The following is a 24,719-nucleotide window of genomic DNA, read 5'->3' on the forward strand; positions in this document are numbered from 1 at the left end:
GACCATTTAGATTATACATTTAATTCTTCAACCCACTCCCCCTCTTTCCATTGTCTTTTCCTGTCTTTCTCCAGCGCCAAATCTCCCATTGTCTTCCTCCAAGTGTCCACAGATCCAGGCTGCATCCACAGCAAACCCCGCATCGAGCCTCAGGGCGTTTCTCATCTGCATTCTGGGCTCCTCCGTTTCTTTTGCTTCTTCTTCTTGTAAAAATTCTAATTCCATGTCCCTTGCCCCCGAGCTGCCACCTCGGGGTCTGGATATTGTAAGTTTTCCCATTTCCAGTTGCTTTTCCCGGATTTGCCCAGCCATCTCAGACCATCTTTCAAACGCCCCTCCCAGCTCTTTGCCAAGGCATGATTCCATTGTGTAGAACTTTTGAAAAGCCTCCTCTGTGGAAAGTAGATCTTTTTTATGAATAATTCCACTCAAGACTTGTAGTTTCCGATTAAGCAGTTCCATCTGCAAAATAGTGAGCTTTTCCTCATCCTTTAAATTTGAGTTCGATGCCAGTGTGAGCGCGAAGTCCAGCATTTTAAGAGAGAGGGTGAGTGTCAGATTTCAGTTCCTGTCTCTTCCTTCCTTTGTTTCAAATTTTTCCTACGACACACCAAGTCGCCGCCATTTCTCCGAAGCAGGAGTATAAAGACCAAGACTTCAAGCGGAGATATTTTTCCCCCAGTTAACCCCCGAAGGGAGATCTCAACAGACTCAGTTTTCAAATTCCAAATACTTTCTATTGATTGTTGTGGCAGCAGTCACTTAAAGAGTTAATTTCTTTCACCAGCCGAAGGGAGGGAGGCGGGCTGCCTTTCTTCTTTCCCCCAGAGCATTCCAGGAAAACAAAGAGTCAATCAATTACTCACAGCCTCTGGGTTCTTATCAGCTCCTTAATGACAGGTAGAACTTAGACGCTCATCACAGGCTTAGCCGCCGCAATTCCATCCCGGTTGGGGCATGTCCCCTATAGCCCGGCTCCGTCGTCCCTTCACCCCCACTCCCCCTTTACAGGGGGTGCGGGGGAAGGGTTCGGAGCCACAACGGGCACAGCCGGGGAGCCCAGGGAGCGGGACGCTCTTCCCGCTCCCCAACCGGAGCCCCGCTATGCGGCTGCAGGGCTCCTAACCCCCGGAATGAACTGGGTGCTTCGCAGCCGAAGCATCCCACGACCACCCATAATGGCGTCAGCAGCCGGAAGTCGAACCAGTTTCTGATTTGATCCTGGAATATCCCACTTTTCCTTAGGACGTCCCTATTTTCATTGGAGAAATGTTGGAGGGTATGGAGTTATATGACCCCCCAAGCTGTCTTAAGACAATCCTGTATAGAGATTTTTTTTAATGTTTAATTTTTTAATTGTGTTTTTATATATGTTGGAAGCTATTCAGAGTGGCTGGGGCAACCCAGTAAGATATACGGGGTATAAATAGTAAAATTATCATTATGGAAGGGGACACCTCTGTTTTCACTGGAGAAATGTTGGAGGGCATGCTCCCGCCCTCCCCAACACACCTTGCCCCATCACATTTGCATGTAAAGATTTCAATGTTTTTTATTTCAATGCCAGTGTAATCTTCAGTTTTGTCCCTCCCTACCACACATCAAGGGGGCTGCCCCCCTTTTAATTGCTTAAAACCCCACCTGTATATGCATGCAAAACATTCCATTCAGCACTTCCAACTTTTGTGGCTGAGGTTGGGCTCAGAGACCCTGCTTGCCAACCTGACACCAAAGGTCCTCAGATTGACAGGCACAAGAGCAGGGAAGCACTGGCCCTCTCGACTCCAACTCCCAATAGTCTCAGCCAGCATTGCCATTTGCCAGGGATGAGAGGAATTGTAGTTCAGTTATGCTTTTGGACTCTCAACTTCCATCAACCCAAGCTAGCATGGCTAATGGGAGTTGTTTGCTTCTCACTATGCAGCTTTAAAATCCTGCTTTGGTTTGCTCTTGGTATGTATCTAATCTAGAGAGGGATGGCTCCCTTTTAGAACTATGTCAGAGGCAGTCTCTCTGCTGTCATCAGGCATGAGCAAGTATTTAAGATGGGGACTTCTTGGTAGTGGTGCCAAGGGTTTGGAATGCCGCCGCCCCTGCAAAGATTCATCTTGCGTCCTCCTGTTGTCTTCCACACAGAACATTTTTATTTGAACAGACTTTTGCTGTTCCACTAGCTTGCAATTCTCATTCCACTGCTGTTTGCAATTCAGCTGCTGCTTTTAGTGGCCATAATATTGTGGTTTTTAATATTTCATATATTATTGGGGTGTTCACCTTTTTTTGTAAGACACTACTTGTAATTGTTGGTAGAAGAGAGGGATACAGATATTTAATAATAACTGGTTACTATTTGTTCTTACCAAAATTAGAACTTCCTAAGCTGTTCATCATGGAACTGCCTGTCTCGAGAAGTGGTAGTCTCTCCCTAACTGGGTGTATTTAAGCAAAGGCTGGATGGCTGTCTCCCAGGGATGTTGCAGTTGCAAGATTCCTATAATCTCTCTCTCTTTCTCTCTCTCTCTCTCTCTCTCTCTTGTATGCATGTGTGTATATGTGAGTCCTTTCCAGTCCCCAAATTCTCAACTTCTACTCGCATTGTAAACCATGGTCTGTTTTAACACGAGTGCTTATTGCTTGCAGGGTGAACAAGGTGATGATGGGAAGGTGGAGGGGCCTCCTGGACCACCTGGAGACAGGGTAAGGAATCTGGACTGCCCAGTGCTAATCTGTAATATGAGACACCCCTCAAAGTCAAGCTAAACTCTATGGCTTAAGCTGGGTCTACACATCCAACAAGCTTTGAACCCTAGTCTCCCAAGCCCTAGTCCAACACTCTAACAACTACAGCACACTAAGCTGCTGGCCTCAAGCCCAGAGTCAAAGGAAGATGAGCTGGTTCAGACCAGGGCTGTTGGGGACTGGGACCGTGTGCTGGATACAGAGCCTGAGGCTAGTAATCAGGAGCCCACAGAACCTGCATCAGGCACCTCACCAAAACCTTCTCCCAGACCCAATTTACTTGAGTTGTCAGGCTCTGCCTATTCCACCCCACCTTATTCAACAACACTAGGAATGTGCCAGGCAAGAGGGCACAGAAAGGAAGAGAAGTGCTTGATTTCATCCTTAAGGAAAGAGTTGTCAAGCTTCTTAGGTCTATGGGGACATGCAGATTTTTTAAGCAAGTACCATGGCTGCCACCCCCTCTCACCTCACCACCACCACCACCACCACTTCACTCATATTGGAGAACACATAAGCATGCACATAAAAACTTTGCTTTTTATGGGGTCTGGGTTAAAGTCAGATCCAGCAGAATTAATTTGAGTTTGATATCCCTCTTTATCACTACCCTAAGGAGTCTCAAAGCGGCTAACAATTTCCTTTCCCTTCCTCTCTCACAACAAACACTCTGTGAGGTGAGAGAGGCTGAGAGACTTCAGAGAAGTGTGACTAGCCCAAGGTCACCCAGCAGCTGCATGTGGAGGAGCGGAGACGCGAACCCGGTTCACCAGATTACGAGTCTACCGCTCTTAACCACTACACCACACTGGAAGTGGGAGTGTCACTCTTCCAACTTCTTCTCCAGCTCTATATACTTTTCAAGGTAGAAAAGAGTAACTACTCTCAGCATCTCATGAAGAAGCAGGTGGTGAGTGGGGGACTTTTAGGTGTGACCCCACATTGGCAATCCCTGCCTTAAGTGTTCACATTCTTCAGGTGAGGGTGATGAAGCTTAGGAAGTGTGACTAGAGCAGGCATAGGCAACCTTCGGCTCTCCAGATGTTTGGGACTACAATTCCCATCATCCCTGACCACTGGTCCTGTTAGCTAGGGATCATGGGAGTTGTAGGCCAAAACATCTGGAGAGCCGAAGGTTGCCTATGCCTGGACTAGAGGGATTCTTAATGAGGGTCTATTCGCCTCCAGCTTTTGTCAGAGCAAGTGGCTCACTTGGAGCTTTCCATGGTGCTGAAACTGCCAGCTTGCATTGCTGCCCCTTTGTGGGTAACTGCTACAAACAAATCAGAGCAGTAGCACATAGCCCTTTTAACCTGCCTTGGAAAGGAGATAAGGGTTAGGCCAGGCATAGGCGAACTCGGCCCTCCCGATGTTTTGGGACTACAACTCCCATCACCCCTGACCACTGGTCCTGTTAGCTAGGGATGATGGGAGTTGTAGTGCCAAAACATCTGGAGGGCCGAGTTTGCCTATGCCTGGTTTAGGCTGATGGGCCTTCCCACGCCACAGTTTCCTATAACCAGAGGCCATCAACAAGAAGGTCCTGCTTCTTCCTGGTGACAGATGTAAACTGTCTTCTGACATATGTGGGAGATGAAGCAGGCACTTGGAGGACTGGGGTTGCATTTAACACCTCTCTTGCATTTCATTTTCTAGGGCCCAGTTGGTGATAGAGGAGATCGTGGGAAGCCTGGAGACCCTGGTTATCCTGTGAGTCCTTCTCCAAATGCCTGGTTAGGAAATTAACCATCTTAGGAAAAGCTACCTCCTCTTTGTAAAATTCCATGACACTGAGCTAGGGGATATCCTGCCTTTTATATTGCAGTGTGTGTGTGTGTGTGTGTGTGTGTGTGTGTGTGTGTGTGTGTGATGTGATTGACAGACTTGACCCCAGAGCGTTAGGAGACCCAGGTAGACACAAGTTGTTGTAGGCAACAAGGGAAACAGCCTAAACAAAATGTTCATCCTCAGGTATTAAATTTTATAGTCATAACTATAAAAAGTTTTAAAAATGAATATGTAAAGTTAGTAAGTTGATTTAAACCTGGAAGAGCCAGTGTAGTGCCCTCAAAATGATTTGGGCTACAACTCTCATCAGCCCAGCCGGCGGGGCCAACAGTCAAGGTTGATGGGAGTCTGGAGTCCGCAACATCTGGAGGATACCATGTTGATGGCATGCCACTCCTGCTATAGTTATAACTGGATTTATTTCTTAATTTTTTTATAAAAAAAACTCCTATATAACCATCTTAATACTTGATTTTTAATTGTTTAAATCACTCAGTTGCCTGCAGCTTGTTTATCGTTCTGCTATTGTTTGTTTTATTGCTATCTTCCATTTCTGCTTTGCATAAATAAAATAAAAAAGGTCCTAAGAATTTTAAATGTTGTGAAACCTCCAGCTGGTGCCAGAACTACAATGTAGGCTAGGCAAGCGTCTGTAGGAAAGGCATTTCACAAGACAAGAACCATTACATTTTTATTGCATTTAAATCAGGCACCTCTCTGAAGAAGGCTCAAAGAAATCTTCAACACAAGTCCTGGTCCTTGCTTTTTTATCCTTGCAAGAAAATTGTGAATGGCCTAAGGTCAGCTCATTAGACTCCATGGCTGAGACAGAGATTTGAAACAGAGTGTCCTTTACCACAGTTGGACATTGTCCCAGCCTTCCCCCTGTCCCCCAGTTATTTTAAAATCCAAGTTCTCATCACTCACAGCCAATGTGGCCAGTGGCCAGGGAACAGAGGAACACAGGAAACTTCATTATACCAAGTCAGAACATTGGTCCATCTAACACAGTATTGCTACTCCACAACTGCTCCAGCTAGCAGAAGCTTTCCAGAGCTTCAGACAGGAGACATTCGCAGCCCTGCCTGGAGTTACCAGGAATTGAGCCTGGGACCTTTGCATGCAGTGCAGGTGCTGTGGCACTGAGTTTACAGCTCTTTGCCATCCCATCAGGGGTGATGGGAGTTGTAGTACGAAGCATCTGGAAGGCACCAAGATGGGGGAATTGCTTCTGACCCTTCTCCTTCTTTCATTTCCGTGTCGTGAGCATCATGCATGTCCTGCATGGTTAGGATCTATGACTGGGACAGCCAATGTTGTGCCTTCCATATGCTGCCAGACTACTCAGCTCCCAGCAGCTCCAACCAGCTGCAGACAGCGTTTGATAACCTGCCACTTTCCTCAAGCATTTAAACTTACAGAACACACCGTGCTGCATGCCTTTGAAACCCAGTCTCCTCCTCCCTTAGTCATAAAGGCATTTACAGGTCTGCCTTATAGCAGGTCTCTCCCCACCCTACCAGGAGGTGCTGGGAATTGAACCCTGGGCCTTATGGATGCAAAGCTGATGTTCTACCCTTGAGCTAAAGCCCTTCCTCTTCTCTTTTCCTCTGTTCTCATGTTCGTCTTTTTAGACTGTGAACCTGTTCCTTTTAATGCAATTACTTGTAAGGTGGCTAGCAGCTGAGACACTTTATAAATGACAAGTGTTGTAGTTATTGTTGTGAGCTGCAAGAACAGATCCCGTGAGTGTACAACAGTGCACATACATACTGACCCATGCAAATCATTCTGTTGCTTTAGAACTCATAAATTTCCTTCAGTGTTAGAAACTGAGATATGAAAGTTAGGAGCTAAATGGCACATTAAGCCTAGGTTATGGGTTCAACAACAGGATGTCTAGGCACGCTTTTTTATAATAAGAATACAAAGCTGGAAATGAATGAGCTGCAGCTAAAATGTTACGTTCATTTTTCACATGGTCTAGTCCTTCCCCTGCCCAACCCCCTAATATTCTTAAGAGGGTCTCTTCTCCAATCTTCAGAGAGTAGCTGGAAGTGGGGAGGCAGAAAATGACCTCCTTTCCTTCCACTCTGCTGTTTGAATCTGAAATCTTAGTCGCAGTACTGCACCCAGAGCTCAGAAACTGCTCGCCCTAATGAAATTCCCTGTCGCAAAATGCGCCTAGAACAATGGGAGTTTCGAACACTGATTTCCCTCTATGTTTAGGATTGCTCAGACTCACCACTCTGCCCCGGGAGGAAAGAAGGATCTCGGATGGCAGTTTAACGTGAATCTTCCCTCTCACTTCCTTTTAGGGCCAAGAGGGTATTGATGGAGAAAGAGGAAAACCTGGACAGCAAGGCTTACCAGTAAGAAGCTCCCCCTCCGCCCACCTTTTGAAAGTTGTTCTGTGCATGGCCCAGGGTGTGTGTATGTGGAAGAGAGGGAGAGAAAACATACAGAAATGGGAGATGGAACCAACATGCATGTCCTCAGGTCATTGGGTTGCCCTTCAATGCCACAATCCTATGCATGCTCTCGGTGCGTCTATTGCAGATTACTGCCTAGTTAGCATGTTGAAGTTTTCAACGTAAGTGTCCTAACTGGAATTGGGCTTTGGTTTCCAAACCCTGCGAGAGGAGGTGCAGTACACTTCCAAACATATGCAAAGAGGTCTTAGGTGCTTGCATGCTTAACTTTAAAGCTCACATTGGAAACTGCCTTAAGCTAAGTGAGGGCATTGATCCATGTATCTCAGCACTTCCTACACTGTGTCTGGCAGCAGCTCTCTGAGGTTTCAGTAAGCCTTCCTTAGAGAGGTCAAGGGTTGAACCTGGAACCTTGGTCATGCAAAACTATTCATCTACCACAGAGTCATGGCTCCTCGCCTTCCAGGGCAAACACAATCTTACCCACAAGATGTAAAAGCTAATTCCATATGGCTAGAACCGTCCTAGGCACAGTAATCTCTGTTCTTCATGATTCGTGAAAGACATCTCTGCCAGAAGGGTATTTTCAAGCAGTTTCACCACCCTGTCCCTTTTATTCTCTTAGGGGCATCCAGGACCACCAGGTCAACCAGGGCTGAAAGGATTCAAGGGCAATCCGGTAGGTTTGGAAAAACGCCTCAACTTAGCCAGGCACCCTGGCAGAGTTGCCCCACTTGCAGCAGACATATGTGGTAGCCAGAGAGTTGTGAGGTTCGTGGGGGCGGGGAGCTGGAAAGGAGAAGGTCTAGGAATGATTACAAATCTAAGTTCTCCCAGAGATTATGGACCTGTGAATGGGCTGTACTACTTCAGGACACAGGTGGAGACTCTCTTGATTGGATGGCGCCCAATACATTTAAATTGAAGGGGAAATACACACAGAGAGGGAGTGAGTGAGAATGCCAAGGAAAAGAATTCTAGCTTAACCTCCCTGATACATCTACTGTATATACAGAGGATTTAGATTATTTTTTGTTTTCTGTATGGAGGAACAGTCACCCACATGGGCTTAATGTGGTACAGTCCAACTACGTCAAATAGAAAATAAGAACCCATGATACAACAAATTGCAATCATCAAATGAAAGCACCACAAAGCAAGGTATGGCAGCAATAAAGTCCAAGAGCAGAAAAGCCTCAGCGGCAGCCTGGATTGTGTCAGTTAAATCTGGGATTGCAAGACTGGGGATTTGCTAAGTGGGTAAAGCCCCTCTGCTCTCTAGCAAATCTGCTGTTCCCACATTACAGGGAGCACCTGAGAGGCTCAGAGGTGGAGGATGAGGATTCTGGCAGACTTCCTTTTCCAAGGTTAAGAAGACCCAACTGATGATGACTTGCTGAGCCCCTCCAGATATAGATAGATAGATAGATAGATAGATAGATAGATTATGTCCCAGAGCTGGTCCAAAACACTGAAGTGTTGAAATGAAATTACTTTTCTGTTTCTTTAATGATTAGGTGTGAAACTGGACTTCAAGGCACAGCAGTATGAGATATTCCTGGAGCTTTGGTGATGCTTGACTTATTTTCCTTTCCCTTTTTTATTTTCAGGGGCAGAAAGGAAAGCAAGGGCTTGGGGGTGCCCCAGGCAGCAGAGGCTTGCCGGTAGGTGATGAATGCACAGTCTGTTTTTGGGGTTTTTTTTGCTACACCTCTCAGTTAAGTGATGCCGCTGAACATACATAGCTCCTTTACTGAGTCAGGCCATTGGTCCATCTAACTCAGGGCTCGTCCACACTTCCACTTGTGCCTAGAAAGCAGCAGTCAGGGCAGTTTTCGATTTGCCCTGCCGCTTTTCCTGGGAAAACTTGCATTTTAGCACTGAATCGGAGCAAACAGAAAACTTAACTGATGCTTGCTCAGATTCAGCAATAAGGAGCAGGTTTCCTATGGCCTTTAGATGGTGGGGGTGTCCCCAGTCCTAACTGTAGGTGCTAGGGATTATTGGGTGTGTGATCTTAACTCCCCACACTGTCAAGAATTCCCCACGGCGGGGGGGGGGGGAGGACTACCTAGACCAGCCTTGCTCAACTGGATGCCCTCTAGGTGCTCCAGATAACAACTCCCATCAGCCCTAGTCAGCATGGCTGGTGGTCAGGGATGATGGGAGCTGTAACCCAAAACATCTATGGAGCACCAGGTTGGGGAAGATTGTCATGGCTGCGCTGTGCTGCTCAGCTGTGCCAGCACCAGAAACAGGCCAACTGCTGCATCCCCACTGCTGGTTTGCTGTGACCCTATTTCAGCATAGCAGAATAGGCAGCAAGTTTTCATGTCCTCACAGTTCAACCACAAATGCCTTTATATTTGCAGGGTCTTGTGGGATTACCAGGTCCAAGAGGAGTGGTTGGAAGGCAGGGTCAAGAGGGCACCCCTGGAATTGATGGGATTCCTGGCAAAGACGGCCACTTTGGACAAAAGGTAACCATCTGGAGGGCCAAATGTTCCCAACCTTGATTTTTATAATCACTGCCTCTGCATAATTCCCTGCTGGGTCATTACCTATAGGTGGGTGATGCCTTGCAGCTGGACCTTCTCCCTCCTGGGTGGATCCTTCCTCCCAAATAGATCCTACTGAGTTAGACATCTACCCCAAGGCTGCCTGGGAGTAAGCCCCATTGAACTCAGAGGGCCTTGAGGCACATAGAAATGCGCTGCAAGATTATGTATATTCTGCCCTCCTGCTGTAGCAACCATGCTCAGGACAACATTCTGCAACTTATTTTTATTTATAAAAATAGTTATATGCTGCCAAATCATATCAAATATCAATAGAATGTACAGGCACAGTGAAACATAAAACATCACAAAGCAATACAAAATAACCATTGAAATGGCTGGCTAATCAAGAAAGCTTAAATAGCTGCATTATTTGCATTAAAAGGTCTTTAGGAGATGCCTGAAAGTCAATGGCAAGGGTGGCTGCCAAATCTCTGGGCTTATCCACACTTAACCATTGCCTCGCTCTTTCCAGGCACAGGGCTGTGCTTTAAAGATTTTTAAGTGCTTTAAAGTGTGGCCTGTGTCTGGAAAGTACAGAGGAAAGTGAGTATGGATAAGGCCTCTGCTGGTGGAAGAACATTCCAAAGCATGGAACAGTTGTTAGACATCATGTTTCTTCCACTCCCCAACTCACATAATTGGCTGTTGGTAAGCGGGTGGCACTGTGAGTTAAACCACTGAGCCTAGGGCTTGCCGATCAGAAGGTCGGTGGTTCAAATCCCCGTGACGGGGTGAGCTCCTGTTGCTCGGCCCCCGCTCCTGCCAACCTAGCAGTTCGAAAGCACGTCAAAGTGCAAGTAGATAAATAGGGACCGCTCCGGTGGGAAGGTAAATGGCGTTTCCGTGCGCTGCTCTGGTTCGCCAGAAGCGGCTTAGTCATGCTGGCCACGTGACCCGGAAGCTGTACGCCTGCTCCCTCGGCCAGTAAAGCGAGATGAGCGCCGCAACTCTAATGGTCAAGGGTCCCTTTACCGTTACCTTTAACACAAATTATTATCTTCACTTCGAAACACACGCACCCATTCATCAGTATGCCAACACTTCCTCTTGTTTCATTGGTAACCTAAGAGGGAAAATGACTATCACTCATACTTAACCTAAACGCAACCACAGGGGCACCTGATTAGGCATTTGGCTATGCAGTGTTGAATGTTACCTGTTACCTTATTCTATCCTTTGTTACTGTTTTTGTTTAAACCAATCCATAACCAAAAACTTGTACATTGACCATTCATAAGAATGAACCAGCCGTATGTCATAGATACTACTGCAAATTCATTGTGCTATACAAATGACATGAGAAGATTTGGTCTGTTTCTAGGGAGCAGCAACTGCTCCATTCTTCTTGTAACACTGAGTTCCAGCTGTTTTGATTTCCCCACCAAGGACTAGAAAGCCACCAGTGAACCTGGATCTTAGCCTCCATCCATTGCGAGGAATTTTATCTATGCTGCATTTTGTTAAATGGGGCAGGCAGTCTTTCCTTCCCTGCTGGGAAGCAGCCTATGGGGGGAATCAGGCCCACAGGACACCTATGTCTTGTCTTCCTCCCTTCAGATGTCAAAGAGATAGACAACTACCAGACATTTAGAGGACATCTGAAGGGAGCCCTGTTTAGGGAAGCTTTTAATGTGTGATATTTTAATGTATTTGATTTTTGTTGGAAGCCGCCCAGAGTGGCTGGGGAAATCCAGCCAGATGGGTGGGGTACAAATTATTATTATTATTATTATTATTATTATTAGGGCTTAAAGGCGTTACTACACTCCCAACTCTCTACTACATAGATTAGTTTCAGGGTTTGCTGGCATTATCTACATTTGTCAAAATATAAATGAATATCAGCAAAGTGAGTAAATGCTGAAGTTTCTGGATATTATTAAATGCACATAAGGGAGACAAAATTTATTAGAAAACAGTCCAGTTTATTATGTATTATGCAGGATAGTGCTCAGCCACATGTTATATTAGGAATCCAGCAGATAACCTTTCTTCTTGTTTCTTTTTCATCCTTTTTGTCGGAAATGTAAGCACCAAACAATATTTATTGCACATTCTGTGTCATTTGATCCTTGCCCTTCTGTAATTTACCCCCATTTGATAACAATTAAAATGTTTTTTAAAAAACACCACAACTCTCTCTCCCCACCTTTCTCAAGGGAGAACAGGGTGAAGATGGAGAGGAAGGCACCCCAGGAATGTTGGGGAAAAGAGGGAATCCTGGTGTCCTTGGTCTTCCAGGAGCTCAGGGCCCCCCAGGATTGAAGGTTGGTTTCTCCCCTCCCCCTGTGCTTTTACAACCAGAGGTGGGAAGGCAAAAGGAGCAGCAATTCACAGAGAGCAGTGTCCCCTCCCCACCAAAGAATCAGCCCCCAATCCCTTAATGTCAGAGCTCTCCTTCGCTGTCCTCTTCTCCCACATTCTAAGCTCTGAGTAGCTGCCTTCCATCTTGCTTGGAGTCTGCAGTGCCTGGCTCTGCTCCCATCGTCATCCTGAAGGAGAGGGCAGTGGGGATGGGGGGGATGGGGGGAGCACTTCCCCATTGAAAAATAGCCTTCAGATCCTCCAAATATTCTTACTCCTTTTGGAATCAAGACAATTTGCCAGTCGGTACAGAATTATTTGCTGCAATTTGCATTATGTGGTTCGTTCCAGGCCAGTGTCCACAACCCATCCACAGCAAGCATTTTGATATATTCTCCCCAGTTTTACTCTGGTTGGCGTCCCTGGACCAATTAGAATGCATTCAGGACGCTTTCTGTTGCTGCTGCTGCAGTTCTGTTCCAATGGAGAGGAGTTTAGATCACACACCACTTCAGGTGAAGAGGAGCAGGCGGGTTGTGTAGTTTTGTGTTGGTTTAAAGCAGGAGCAGGGAGTCATGATCAGATTTCTGTGGTGTGCTGGGAGGAAAGGACTTCCTTTCCTGGAGTACAGTACAGAAATGCTCCCCCTCCACCCCCTTAGCCTTGCTATTTCTACCCCATTCCAGCTTCATAGAACTTAAACTCTGCTCCATCCACACTACAGACATTGGCGGAAGCCATGACTCTTCCAAGTGATGGGGTGCTGCTTTTAAATGTGTAGTGCAGGTGGGGCCTGTGTGTGTGTGTGTGTGTGTGTGTGTGAAGTGTGAGTCTGCCGGTTGTGGCCTTTGACTCCACTTGCCCCAAGCTCCACCTGCTCTTTGCTGCCCAGCCCTCTGCTACTTTGCTACTGTTTAGTTGGTCTTGTTTTCATATTTCACACTGTTTAGAGGTTGTTTTTTAAATGCTAAGTAGTTCAGGCATGCTTTTAAATTACCTCCCTGTCTACGAAAGACCAATGGCCGGGCAGGGTGGGTAGGTGGGACCTGCAAGGACCACTTCACAAGGGACCATTTTACAGGATAATAATCCAAAATGCAATTCCATGAGTTCACCACACAGGGCAGTTGCACTTGGAGTCTGTGGTTCTCCAGATTTGGCCCTGGCAGTTTCTGACATCACTGCAGCTCTGATCAAAATCCATACCCTTTGTAGCTGTTCTAAAGTTAAAGTCTTGGGAGAAATGATCATGCAGCTCCTTGCATATCGGGCCGTTTAGCCCTCATGCCCAAGCAGTATGAGGAACGTAGAGGCACAGCCAGCAGAGGAGAACTGGGAAATCAAAACTCTTCAAAAACACACACACACACACACACACACACACACACACACACCCCTTGATTGGGTTTACTTATATGCCGTTTTTCCACAACAGGCTGTGCACAAAGCAGCTTACAGCAAACATTTGAAACATCAAAATGCAGAGAACTGGAAATACAAATATACAAAATACAGTAAATTTTTAAATGGCAAAAATGAACCATGTGGCAAACATATAATAAATTCAGTGTTACTAAATATAAAATAAGAAATCTAGGCTTAAGTGGATAAATACATAGCTCAGTAGAAATACAAACATAATCAAGACAGAATCTTGTGTGAATACGTCTCTCAATCACGTGCCTGTTGTGTTTTCAGTTACAAGAAGGAGGAACAATAGCCGCTTCACTACAGAATGTGTAGATGCAAATGATCTTGAGGAAGGAGCTCTTCCTGTATCCCTTCTCTTGGCAAAATCAGCAAAGCCCCACCATCTTCTTTACTTTTCACCCCCCCACACACACAATTTTTTCTTACTATTATTTTGTCTGTGAGCTTTCCAGAAGTGCTGCTTTGCTAAGGCATTTGATACCAAGATCCCAACTGGACTTCTTCCAGTGTCTGGCAGTGGAAACCCCAGCTGCTTTGGGGGATTGCTGCATTTCCATAGAGCCAAAACTCCTTTGACTCTCCCTTCACAAGGCCAAAAGTTAGCTCAATCTTTTTACGCTGCACCTTATCATCATATAAATATATCTGTGTCAGTATGCAAACCACAGCATTTAAAATCAATGCAAAACAAACCAGAGGACTGGTGCACTCACGCTGGGCAGGAGCGCTCATGCTGAGCAAGGGGGGGGGGTTTCCAGCCCAGTCCTCACTGCCACCACCGCCACTGGAGCGACCCCACCCCACCAGAGCATAACGGGGCCGCACTGAACCACCTGCCTGCCCACGCAGGGGGAAGCCCAGCCAGCCAACACAGCCCTTGGCAGGCAGAGAGGAGCACCAGGCCAGGCCACACTGGGGGTGCCTGTGTGGGTGTGCTTCAATCATGCCCCCTAAAAAAATGTGCACCCAGGGCCACAGCCCCCTGGCACCCACTCACCCATGCTGCACCCCTGAAACAACAAAAACCAACACAGAAAACATTTTTAAAATTCAGCATGTCCACACAAAAGATGCAGTATTGGTCATTTTCAGGAGAAGGCTTTCAAGAACAGATAAGTTTCAAGCTGGCACCTGAAGCACATTGCAGAGTGTGCCAGCCTCACCTCAATGGGAAAAGAGCTCCATAGCTGGATGCACTTTTCCTAGTTCAGCTTCACTTCATGCAGCCTGAGCAGACTGCTGCCTCAGCTGGTGCCCAACCTGGTGTTTGATAGAGTAAATTTGATATCTGCCTTCTCCAGAACCCACCTGACCCACTTCTGAAGAAGTGTGCATGCACACGAAAGCTCACACCAGGAACAAACTCAGTTGGTCTCTAAGGTGCTACTAGAAAGAATTTTCGATTTTGTTTTCACCTGACCCACTGGCATTGAGTTATCTTTCCCCCCCCCTGCATTTTATATTCCCTCCTTGCCCCCCCCCCGGTGTGGTTGCCTAGTGGTTCGGGGAAGAGTCTTCCCTGGCCTACCTGGAGAATTCCTGGGATTGAACCTGGGACCTTTTTGCATGCCCAGGATGTTTTACTATTACTGGGCTATCTATCAACCTTCACTTAAAAATAAAGTTAAGCTCCCAGTCCTCATGGTTCTCAATAAAGGGGCTGAATCGAATGGCAACACAGAGAACGTTTTGTACCATGTCAGGCGCATCTAACACAGCATTGTCTACACCGACCAGCAGCAGTGCTTCACAAGAGTTTCATACAAGAGTCTTTCCCAGCCTTACCTGGAGGTGCCAGGGATTGAACCTGGGACCTTCTGGGTGCAAAGCAAGTGCTGCACCATCGAGCTACAGCCTTTCCTTAAAGTTACCCAATCTTTCCATGTCCTGAAAGCCAGAGGTTTCAAGATTTGCAGCTCTAACGCAATAAATACACAGTTCCTCTTGGTTTGTTTGTTTGTTTGTTCACTTGCTTGCTTATTTTTCAAGAGAGGTTGGGGGTGGGGTGAATAAGGGATCAATTATCCTTTTGTTAATGTGGTACTTTTCAGTTGGCAGTTGCTGCCCCCTACGGGCTGCAGCTAGAATAACAGGCTGACAGTCAAGTGTGACGCAAGAGTCTGATATGCCTCTTGGCACATCTCTGTTCTCCTAGTTGTCCTGGCTTACCAGGGAATGTGCCTATTTTCTGACAAACTGCTTGTCAAAAGTTCAGGGTGTGTGGCAAGATCAGAGACATAATTTCCATTACACACAAAAAAAAAAATCAAAAGAAGTCAGCTTAGTTGGCCAATAAGTACAGGAAAGAACCAAAATCCACATTATGGCTGTACCATGTGAAGGCCAACCAAAATGTCTTCAAACAGCATGCAGGCTTTCAGGTTCTCAGTAAGTTAACTTTGTAGGTGCTGGATTCAAATGAAGTCAGCAGTGTGTGAGTCCCTGGAATTATTTCTGTAACTGGGAATGGGGCATTCCACCACTCCTCCCTCAGGCCGCCTGTTGGGGATTCTTCCGTTGAGATTCTTGCATTGCAGGAGGTTTGGCTAGATGCCCTTTGGGGGTTCCTTCCAACTCAGTGAATCTTTGATTCTAGTCATCAGATTTAGCCGCAGTACTGCCAGGAGCTTAGCCACCTGTGCCATTGTGTGGTATACAGTGAACAGTTTTTTTCCATTGAATGATATTGACACTCTCCATTGCTTTTTAGGGAGAACAGGGGTTGCCTGGGCAGGCTGGCCCTTTAGGGAAACGAGGCCACCAAGGTGGGATGGGACTTCCTGGACCCCCTGGTGAGACAGGACCAAAGGGGCAGCTGGTAAGTAGATGTGTCATTCTTCTTAAGTGCTCTCATTCTTGGGACAAGGAATTTAAATGACTCACATAGGTCCTGCTATCAGAATGCTCCTTATCTGCAAATTCACTTATCTGAACACAAAGAATTATGCCCAAACCTCGCTGTACAGATGGCTGATTCAACTATCCAAACAGCCAGAGTTTGCCATTTCCATACTTGTTTGCACTGGTCAGAAGGTTGGCAGTTCAAATCCTTGCAACCGGGTGAGCTCCCGTGGTTCGTTCCCAGCTCTTGCCAACCTAGCAGTTCGAAAGCACGTCAAAGTGCAAGTAGATAAATAGGTACTGCTCCGGCGGGAAGGTAAACGGCGTTTCCGTGCGCTGCTCTGGTTCGTCAAAAGCGGCTTAGTCATGCTAGCCGCATGACCCGGAAGCTGTACGCTGGCTCTCTTGGCCAGTAAATTGAGATGAGTGCCGCAACTCTAGAGTCATCCACGACTGGACCTAACGGTCAGGGGTTCCTTTACCTTTACCTTTATTTTCAGGCATAAACAAGGGAAAGACGGAGAGAGTTCAGACTAATCAGGGAGCAGGACAGATTGGACCAATCAATTTTCCCTTTGTCTCCCTTTTGCTGGTGGACTGCAGCCATTTTAGGAAGAAACCATGTCGGGAGTGGTGTCTTTTCAGGGAAGGAGGGGTGGGAACAGAACAAATTGGCCCTACCTCTGGTGACCCCACCAGAGGCCACCACCACATTGGCTCAGAATAAGCTGAACTATTTCATAAAGAGCTGTAGAGGAAAAGGGAGGACATGCCACTTGCCCTCCTTCAAGTGAACACTGTGGGTTGTATCCAGTCAAAAGTCCTCTTTGGGTGTTATGTCTTTGTGTTCACTTGGGGGCTGGAGGGGGGTAGAGACAAATGCACTTGTCCACACACATCCTCTTGCTGTTTCCATTGCCTTCCATGAGTTGGAATGGCGACCGAAGGAGAGAGCCTCTAGTCCTCATCATGGCCTCTGTGACTGTAGGAAGCTGCCTTATATTGCCCATCTCACCTAGCATGACCTGCACTGACTGGCAGCAGCCCTCCAGGGATTCACACCAGGAGTTTCTCCCAGCCCTGCCTGAAGATGCCAGCAATTGGACACAGGATCCTCTGCATGTGGAGCAGATGCTGTACCACTAAGCTGTGGCTTCTTCCCCAAGAATTTCAGGGCCTTATTTTCCAGGATTCTGAAATGCATGGGGGAGCCTTGATGTGCAATGGAGACTCCCCACTTAAGAAGATTGCCATCCAGCTCACAAAGGGACAAGACTAGAATGCTTCTCCCTGCAGCCTTCCTTTTATGTGCAAGACAAAGATGTTACACCTGAAAAGGGCTTCAGTCATGCCTACAGCATGCTAAGCTAGTCATGATGACGCATTTAAGTTTTGTTTATCTCAGCAGGTCTACTCTTAAGCATGATCAAGTCTGGCTCCAAACTCATGTGTCTAAGGCATGGGTTGGCAACGTTTTTTGAGGCTGGGCCAGTCCACTCTCCGGCAGACCTCTCGGTGGGCCGCAGCGTGTGCGCCCACGCGTGCGCTCAAGCGATTTCCGGCGCTCTTCCAGGTTGGAAGAACGCTGGAAATAGCGTGTGCGCATGCGCACGGGTGCTCCTCCGTCCTAGAAGTGCGTTGGAAATGGTCACCGCAGAGAGAGAGAAATGGCGCCGTGGGGGGGGGGAAGCACGGAATCCCCACGCCGATCCATGGAACAGCCATGGGCCAGTTCCAGGAAGCTCATGGGCCAGAACCGGCCCATGGGCCTTAGGTTGCTGATCTCTGGTCTAAGGCTTATTAAGAATTTCAGTTCTATCACCTGTGATCTGAGTGACAGTAGCGGCTGTTTTGTCCCACTACTACAGATGTTAATTGGCACGTTAATGCAAGGATGTTTATGCTTTCATCAGTGCCGTTTTGTGCATTGTGATGTTTTTACATGCATTCAAGTTCCAAAACCTGTACCTTCTGCGTTTCCTATTTCTCTGACCTCATTATTTACCCTTCTCCCCTGCCCTCTCTTTCCACCACATGTACCAACACACTGTACTCTAGTCCACAAAAGCTTGTGTATTAGTTAAATGTGTTCATTTTTAAGGTGACACAAGATGGCTACCTCCTGAAAATAATTTCAGAAAATAATTTAGTAGTGCTTTATTTTTCAGGGCTTTAAAAATAAATAAATAAATAAATTGTCCAGTAGCACCTTAGAGACCAACTAAGTTTGTCGTGCATGCACATGAAAGCTTATACAGTCGTACCTTGTGTTACGAACGCTGCATGTAGTGTTCGTCACGGGTTACGAACCCACCAAACCTGGAAGTACTGGAACGGGTTACTTCCGGGTTTGGCGGTTTGCGCATGTGCAGATGCGCAAAATGACATCACTCACGTGCACAGAAGTGCTGAATCGCGTCGCGCACATGCGCAGACGCGGCGCTTCAAGTTGCGGACCTTTCAGGTTACAAACAGGGCTCTGAAACGGATCCCATTCCTAACCAGAGGTACCACTGTACCCAGAACAAACTTAGTTGGTCTCTAAGGTGCTACTGGACAATTTTTTTATTTTTTTCGACTCTGTCAAACCAACGCGGCTACCTACCTGAAATTAAAAAAAAAAAGTTTTGCTACTTTATTTTTCTCTTATTTATGGATCCTTTGGAAAGTCACTCACAACTTCTTAGCTTCGAAACAAGCCTTGCCTTGCCAAAGCATGTCTCAGGAACATGGCAAGCAAAGTTTCCCAAATGCCAAAGGATGTTAGGACTCTGGAACAGTTTTTCAGCAGAAATAGTGGAAACCCTGGACTTCTGAGTCATTTACAACCAGGCTGAACAAGCCCCTTTGGAATAATTGGTGGAGCGCAGCAGCTGAGGCCGAAGACTTCACAGGCCATAAAAGAGTTTTTCCACCTCGCTATTTCTGTGACTCATTTAGGGTCGTTTGGCCCCCATTTCCCCTCAAACGTTCCAGCAGACTTTCCCATATTCTTGTGCAAAGGTCAGGAGATGTAAAACTGTGTCCTGCGGATGGAGAATGTAGGCTGTGTTTTGCTTGGAAATGTTTGTCTGCTTTGCACTTAATACTGACTTCTGGCAGGGCTCTCTCTGTGTCACAAACCTTCAAAACGTAGGCGCACATGATGCAGAGTCAGACACGAAACTGGGCAGGCAGGGTTTCCCAGCGGGTGTAGAATTATTTTTAGCACATGATTAGAATATGGGGAATTTCACCACTATCTTCGGGGCAAACAAAATTTTCTTCCAGGTTTGTGGGTGTCTGCAGTTGGTAGTAGAGGCTGTGGCGTCATTATTTTCCTTTAAAAAAACATTTTGCCCCCACCACAGGAAGCAGCAACAGCACTTTCCCTTGGCTGTCTGGCCCCCTGTTTTGTTTCCCCCATAATATCTCATGCAAAGCGTTGTTCTCGTGGTGTGTGTGTGTGTATAAAGCGGGTGGCACTGTGAGTTAAACCACTGAGCCTAGGGCTTGTCGATCAGAAGGTCGGTGGTTTGAATCCCCGCGACGGGGTGAGCTCCCGTTGCTCAGTCCCTGCTCCTGCCAACCTAGCAGTTCGAAAGCACGTCAGAGTGCAAGTAGATAAATAGACACCACTCTGGCGGGAAGGTAAACAGCGTTTCCATGCACTGCTCTGGTTTCGCCAAAAGCGGCTTAGTAATGCTGACCACATGACCCGGAAGCTGTACGCCGGCTCCCTCGACCAGTAAAGCGAGATGAGCACTGCAACCCCAGAGTCAGACACGACTGGACCTAATGGTCAGGGGTCCCTTTATGTTTACCTTTTAATGACCCATTAGAAGCTGTCTGCGGACAAACGCCGGCTCCCTAGGCCTATAGAGCGAGATGAGCACCATAACCCCAGAGTCGTCCACAATTGGACCTAATGGTCAGGGGTCCCTTTACCTTTACCTTTACCTTTAAGATATAAAAAATCTTTCTTGCCTGCCCACCGCACCCACATTTGTGTGGAAAGTAGGAATTTTTGGTCCTGTCCTACTTCCAAGGGGCCTAGCACACAATGGACCCATGTGTAGGATGAGCAAATTGTTTTGCAACTTGTTCCATATCTGTTAATTGATGGACTCCTTCACACCATTTTCTTATTACCTAACATGTGGTGATTCCAAAAGCCTGTAGATGTTTGCAGTGGGGGTTGTTGTTTTTTTAGAAAAAAAGATGCTGGTACTCACCATGAAGTTGTTACAGTAAGTGCCACACTTTTAAGACTTGAAGAAGAAGGAAGAGTGCCAATACTTCGTACCCTTGAGTACCCCCCCCCCGGGGGGGGAGCACTGAGTGCTAGACCAAGATGTGTGTTGATTGGGAAGGTTGTAGCTTTGAAATCGTTTACGATGTCTATGCAACCATACATCTAAAGCACACCCTAACAAAGCTACAGTTCCCACCAACCATTTTTTTTTTAAAAAACTACAGTTCCCAGGATTATTTGCTGGTGTGCATGCTTCAGATGCATAGTGTTAATGCAGCTGTACTGCATACTGCAGGGGAAAGTGTGAATCTAAAAACAAGAGAATTCTCTGCTGCTGCCTGTGCCGAAGGGTAAATGGAACTTCAATGTTCAGAAGCAGTATACCAGCAGTATACCAGGAAACGCCAGTTGCTGGAGATATTTAATATGTGCCTTGCTTTGGCTATTGTGGAAAACAGGCTGCTGGACCAGATTGAGACCTTGACCTGATCCTGCCAGGTACTTCTTAAAAACTTAACAATTTCTCTAGTCCTGGACCAGGCCATGCAAAATTTATACTTAAGAAGATGCTTCCTTCCCACCTAAATTTGCAAAACTAAAAAACAAACCTAGATTTTTAATCTTCCTCCCTCTGTAAGCAGAGTTTAGCTCATAGTTGCTCTTCCTTTGCTCTTTAAACTTGAGCTTCTTGAACACTTCCTTTCATCTCTTTTTTTATTTTTAAACTTCCAGGGAGACTTCGGTGAATCAGGATTTCCAGGGATTGCTGGGCTGTTTGGGCCAAAGGTGAGATCACTGTGCATATAAATAACATATCACTGAAGCTTACACTTCCACTGAGGGAAGTGTTGCTTTCACCCTGCTTTTGAATGAGCAGTTGACTTGACATCTACCTGACCCAGCCACCTTGGCAGAAGCCAGTTACCCAGGTCCTGCCATGGCACTAGGAAGAGAGGTGCTGATGTGTTGGGAGATCCATGACTTTGACCCCTCTCCATGTGATCAGCTCATTTGAGTGCTACCCCAGCTGTGCTTGAACTTCATACAAGAAAAAATATCTCTGGCATGGCTGGGGCAACATTAAAGGTCCCCTTAGGTATAGGCAACCAACAGAGAACAGATAGGTCTTCTCATGCTTTTGAAAGAATTAGCTGTGGTTCCTGCATTGCATGTGGTTGGACTGGGTGACCCTATGAGTCCCTTCCAACTCTACAATTCTGAGAATTAATGCTGAGTAGCAGAAACTTGTTTTTTTTCAGATGCTGTATGGGAATTTTTGAGTGCTTCACCTGTTGGGTGTGGTGTACTTAGCTGCCCTTGTTCACCCCAGCACAGTTCTTGATGTTGATTGTTGTCGATATTTTCTTTCCCCTCACTTTTGCTACTTTAAAAAGCCCAGGGCAGCTAACTCTGAAAATGCAGCATTGAAAGCAAAAAGAGAACAATAGTACAAAGTTCTCCTTCAACAATCAGCATTTTATATTATACAGATGGGTGTACATGCCTTTTATGCTCCAAAGGTTGGCTGGAACAAATAGGTCTTAAAAGTGGAATGAACATAGCATGGGAGATAATCTGATGTATCCAGGAAAGAAGTTTCATAGCTGGGGTGTCACTGCGGAGAAGGCCCTGTCTCCTGTGATGAAGAACACTTCCCAAGGCCATATTCTCCAAGGGCACCACAAGTCAGGGTCTCTCCTGAAGACCATAACACTTGGTGATGCTTCAAGCGCTAGGGCCCTAACCTGTTTTGAGCTTTATGCACGTACTGTGAGAACAAGATGTTGAACTGGATGAACAATTGACCTGATCCAGCAAGCTCTTCTTATGTACTTAAAATATGCAGATTTTATACAAATTCACGTCTTCTTTTATATTATTGGGGGTGTGTGTGTGTGTGCACGTCCTCTTTTTGAACAACACATAACGTGCCCACCCAAGTTCTTTCTGGAATCCACACTCATCTTTTATACCTACAGGGACCCCCTGGAGATACCGGGTTCAAAGGAATCCAGGGCCCCAAGGGTCCTCAGGGCCTCATGGTAAGTTGCATAAATCTAATTCCCTTCATCAACCATTGCATCCTCATCTCTTCTTTAGGGGTATCTTCTTCTAAGCAGCAGACAGCAACAGCTGGAATTGAAATTAAGCATCAGTGCTGGATTAACTGGCATGTTGCAAAAGCTACAGCATGGAAGCTGTCCAAGCGAGGAGCTCCCTTCTGTAGCTGCTTTCTCTGTGAAAGCATGTGCGCGTGTGTATGCACATGCATATGTCTTCCTCTTTGCACATTCTGCTAATGCCATGCAGTTTGGAACAAAGGTGGCAGCTCCCCCGATGGGAGACAAGAGCACCACTTGCCACCACTGGAAGTTCAGTGGAGATTTAAGTCCTGAGTTGGCCAGATTTGTCCCACCATGAGATCAAAGCACCAACCCCATTCCAGGTACTTCCATCCAAGCAGGGACTGCAGGATAAAAACTAAGGACCCACAAGGCACTTTTGGCTGTGAAGGCAAGTTTGTGATCACGTTTGTGGGTGGGGCATCCTAGAACCCACCCACAGAGGCTGTGGTGAAGCAGCAGCTGACATTCTGTATACTAGCCTTCTCCAAGAGGACAATGGCAGGGAGGGGGAATGCTTTGGGTTGGATCTTTGCCGTGCCATGGGTGTCAGTGGATCTAAGCACAACTTAGTGTGGATCCAAACTAATTGACAGTGCAGTCCCATACATGCTACTCGGTAAGAAGCCTCACTGAGTTCCATGGGGCTTACTTCCAGGTAGGGGCTGCACCTACTTAACTGTGGTGGTTTGAGCCTGACCCTTTCCACTCCCAGCCATTTCCTGAGCTGTTTGACGGTGAAACAGTCTCCCTTGGGAGTTGGCAGCCTCTCCTTCCTTGGAGGTTTTTAAGCAGAAGTTGAATGGCTGTCTGTCATGTATGATCCAGTTGAGATTCCTGCATTGCAGGGAGTTGGACTAGATGACCTTCAGTGTCCCTCCCAGCTCTGCAGTTCTGTGATGCTATGATTCTATGGCTGTATTCTCCTATCCAGTAGAGGCTGGCCTATTACGGCACAAGGGGAATTGCCCCACCAACCTCAGCCTGCCCTCAGGCAGCTTCCACCTGCCTGCCTTCATATTCATATTCAGTCCAGAGGGGCACTGCCTGTCAGGTTCCTCCTCCTTAGTCTCTGTGTTGTCCTACTTGTAGAACTCGGCAGGAAGGACAATAGGGACAAAGCTAGAATGAGTTGGCTCCACCTGTCATTGGCTCTGGTTCTGCCTGCCATTGGCCTCCCTGCTTCCCCCCCTACAGGTAGGTCCTAATGGACCCCAGGCACCTCTGCTCCCCCACCTACCCCCCACCACAGCATGACTGCACCAGATAACGTGGACCTGCACATTTTTATATCTGCAACCTTTTCTCTTTGGTCTGTGACCAAGTTGGCCTGCCACCACTATCCATAACTAAACTAGGCACTCTACAAAACAGTGCAGTCCAGCCTGTCTCTGGTATATCACTCCTTCTACTTGGCCTTGTCTTAACCTATCTATTAACATCGTCGTCGTCATCTTCACCATCATTAAATTTCTATGCCGCCTTTCATCCGAGGACCACAGGGCCCTTTACAATATAAGAATACAAAAATACATGGCATAGGAAGAAGCAAAACAATACCACCACCATCACCCCAGTTTTAAAGGTCTTACATAGATTGTTTAATAGTCAAAGGCCTGGTAGCAGAGGGATGCTACATAAATCTTTAAGTGCCAGGCGAGCATTCCTGGGGAGCCACTGCAGAGAAGGCCCTGCTCTCATGTTGCCACCCTCTGGACCTCTTCTGGAGGAGGCACACAAAGAAGGGCCTCTGAAGATGATCTCAGGGTCTGGGTAGGTTCATATGGAAGGAGGCGGTCCTTGAGGTATTGCAGTCCTGAGCCATTTAAGGCTTTATAAGTCAAAACCAGCACTTTGAATTCGGCACAGAAACTAATTGGGCTTTATAGGTCAAAATCGGCACTTTGAGTAGGGCCCAGAAACTAATTGGCAGCCAGTGCAGTCAGGCCAGAATTTGTGTTATATGGTTAAACCATCCTGCCCTGGTGTGTGGCTTGGCTGCCGAATTCCACACTAACTGAAGTTTCTGAACTTTCCTCAGAGGCAGCCCCATGTATAATGTTTTGCAGTAATCTAAAATAGAGGTGACTAGAGCACAGATGACAGAAGTTAGGCTATCCCTGTCCACACAGGGGCACAGCTGAGCCACCAGCTGAAGCTGATGGAAGGCCCTCTTTAAATGGAGATGGGTTATTGTGTGAATGGGAAGCACAGAAAGGGAAAGAAAGGTCTGTCAGGACTTGGCGGTAGGAAGTACTGGTAGTTT

The 24,719-nt window shown here is 46.7% G+C and overlaps 1 protein-coding gene across 1 annotated transcript in view; it reads left to right on the forward strand.

Moving 5' to 3' along the window:
• The window catches only part of COL27A1 (collagen type XXVII alpha 1 chain), a 247,580-nt gene that overhangs the window by 206,203 nt on the left and 16,658 nt on the right, over nt 1-24,719 (forward strand). Inside the window, exons 42-51 of the mRNA XM_033137129.1 lie at nt 2,641-2,697; nt 4,396-4,449; nt 6,846-6,899; nt 7,585-7,638; nt 8,570-8,623; nt 9,332-9,439; nt 11,680-11,787; nt 15,966-16,073; nt 21,063-21,116; nt 22,310-22,372. Coding sequence (XP_032993020.1) covers nt 2,641-2,697; nt 4,396-4,449; nt 6,846-6,899; nt 7,585-7,638; nt 8,570-8,623; nt 9,332-9,439; nt 11,680-11,787; nt 15,966-16,073; nt 21,063-21,116; nt 22,310-22,372 — 714 coding nt within the window. The remainder of the gene's footprint in view (nt 1-2,640; nt 2,698-4,395; nt 4,450-6,845; nt 6,900-7,584; nt 7,639-8,569; nt 8,624-9,331; nt 9,440-11,679; nt 11,788-15,965; nt 16,074-21,062; nt 21,117-22,309; nt 22,373-24,719) is intronic.

The sequence above is a fragment of the Lacerta agilis genome, chromosome Z (assembly GCF_009819535.1).
Source record: "Lacerta agilis isolate rLacAgi1 chromosome Z, rLacAgi1.pri, whole genome shotgun sequence".
NCBI lineage: Eukaryota > Metazoa > Chordata > Lepidosauria > Squamata > Lacertidae > Lacerta > Lacerta agilis.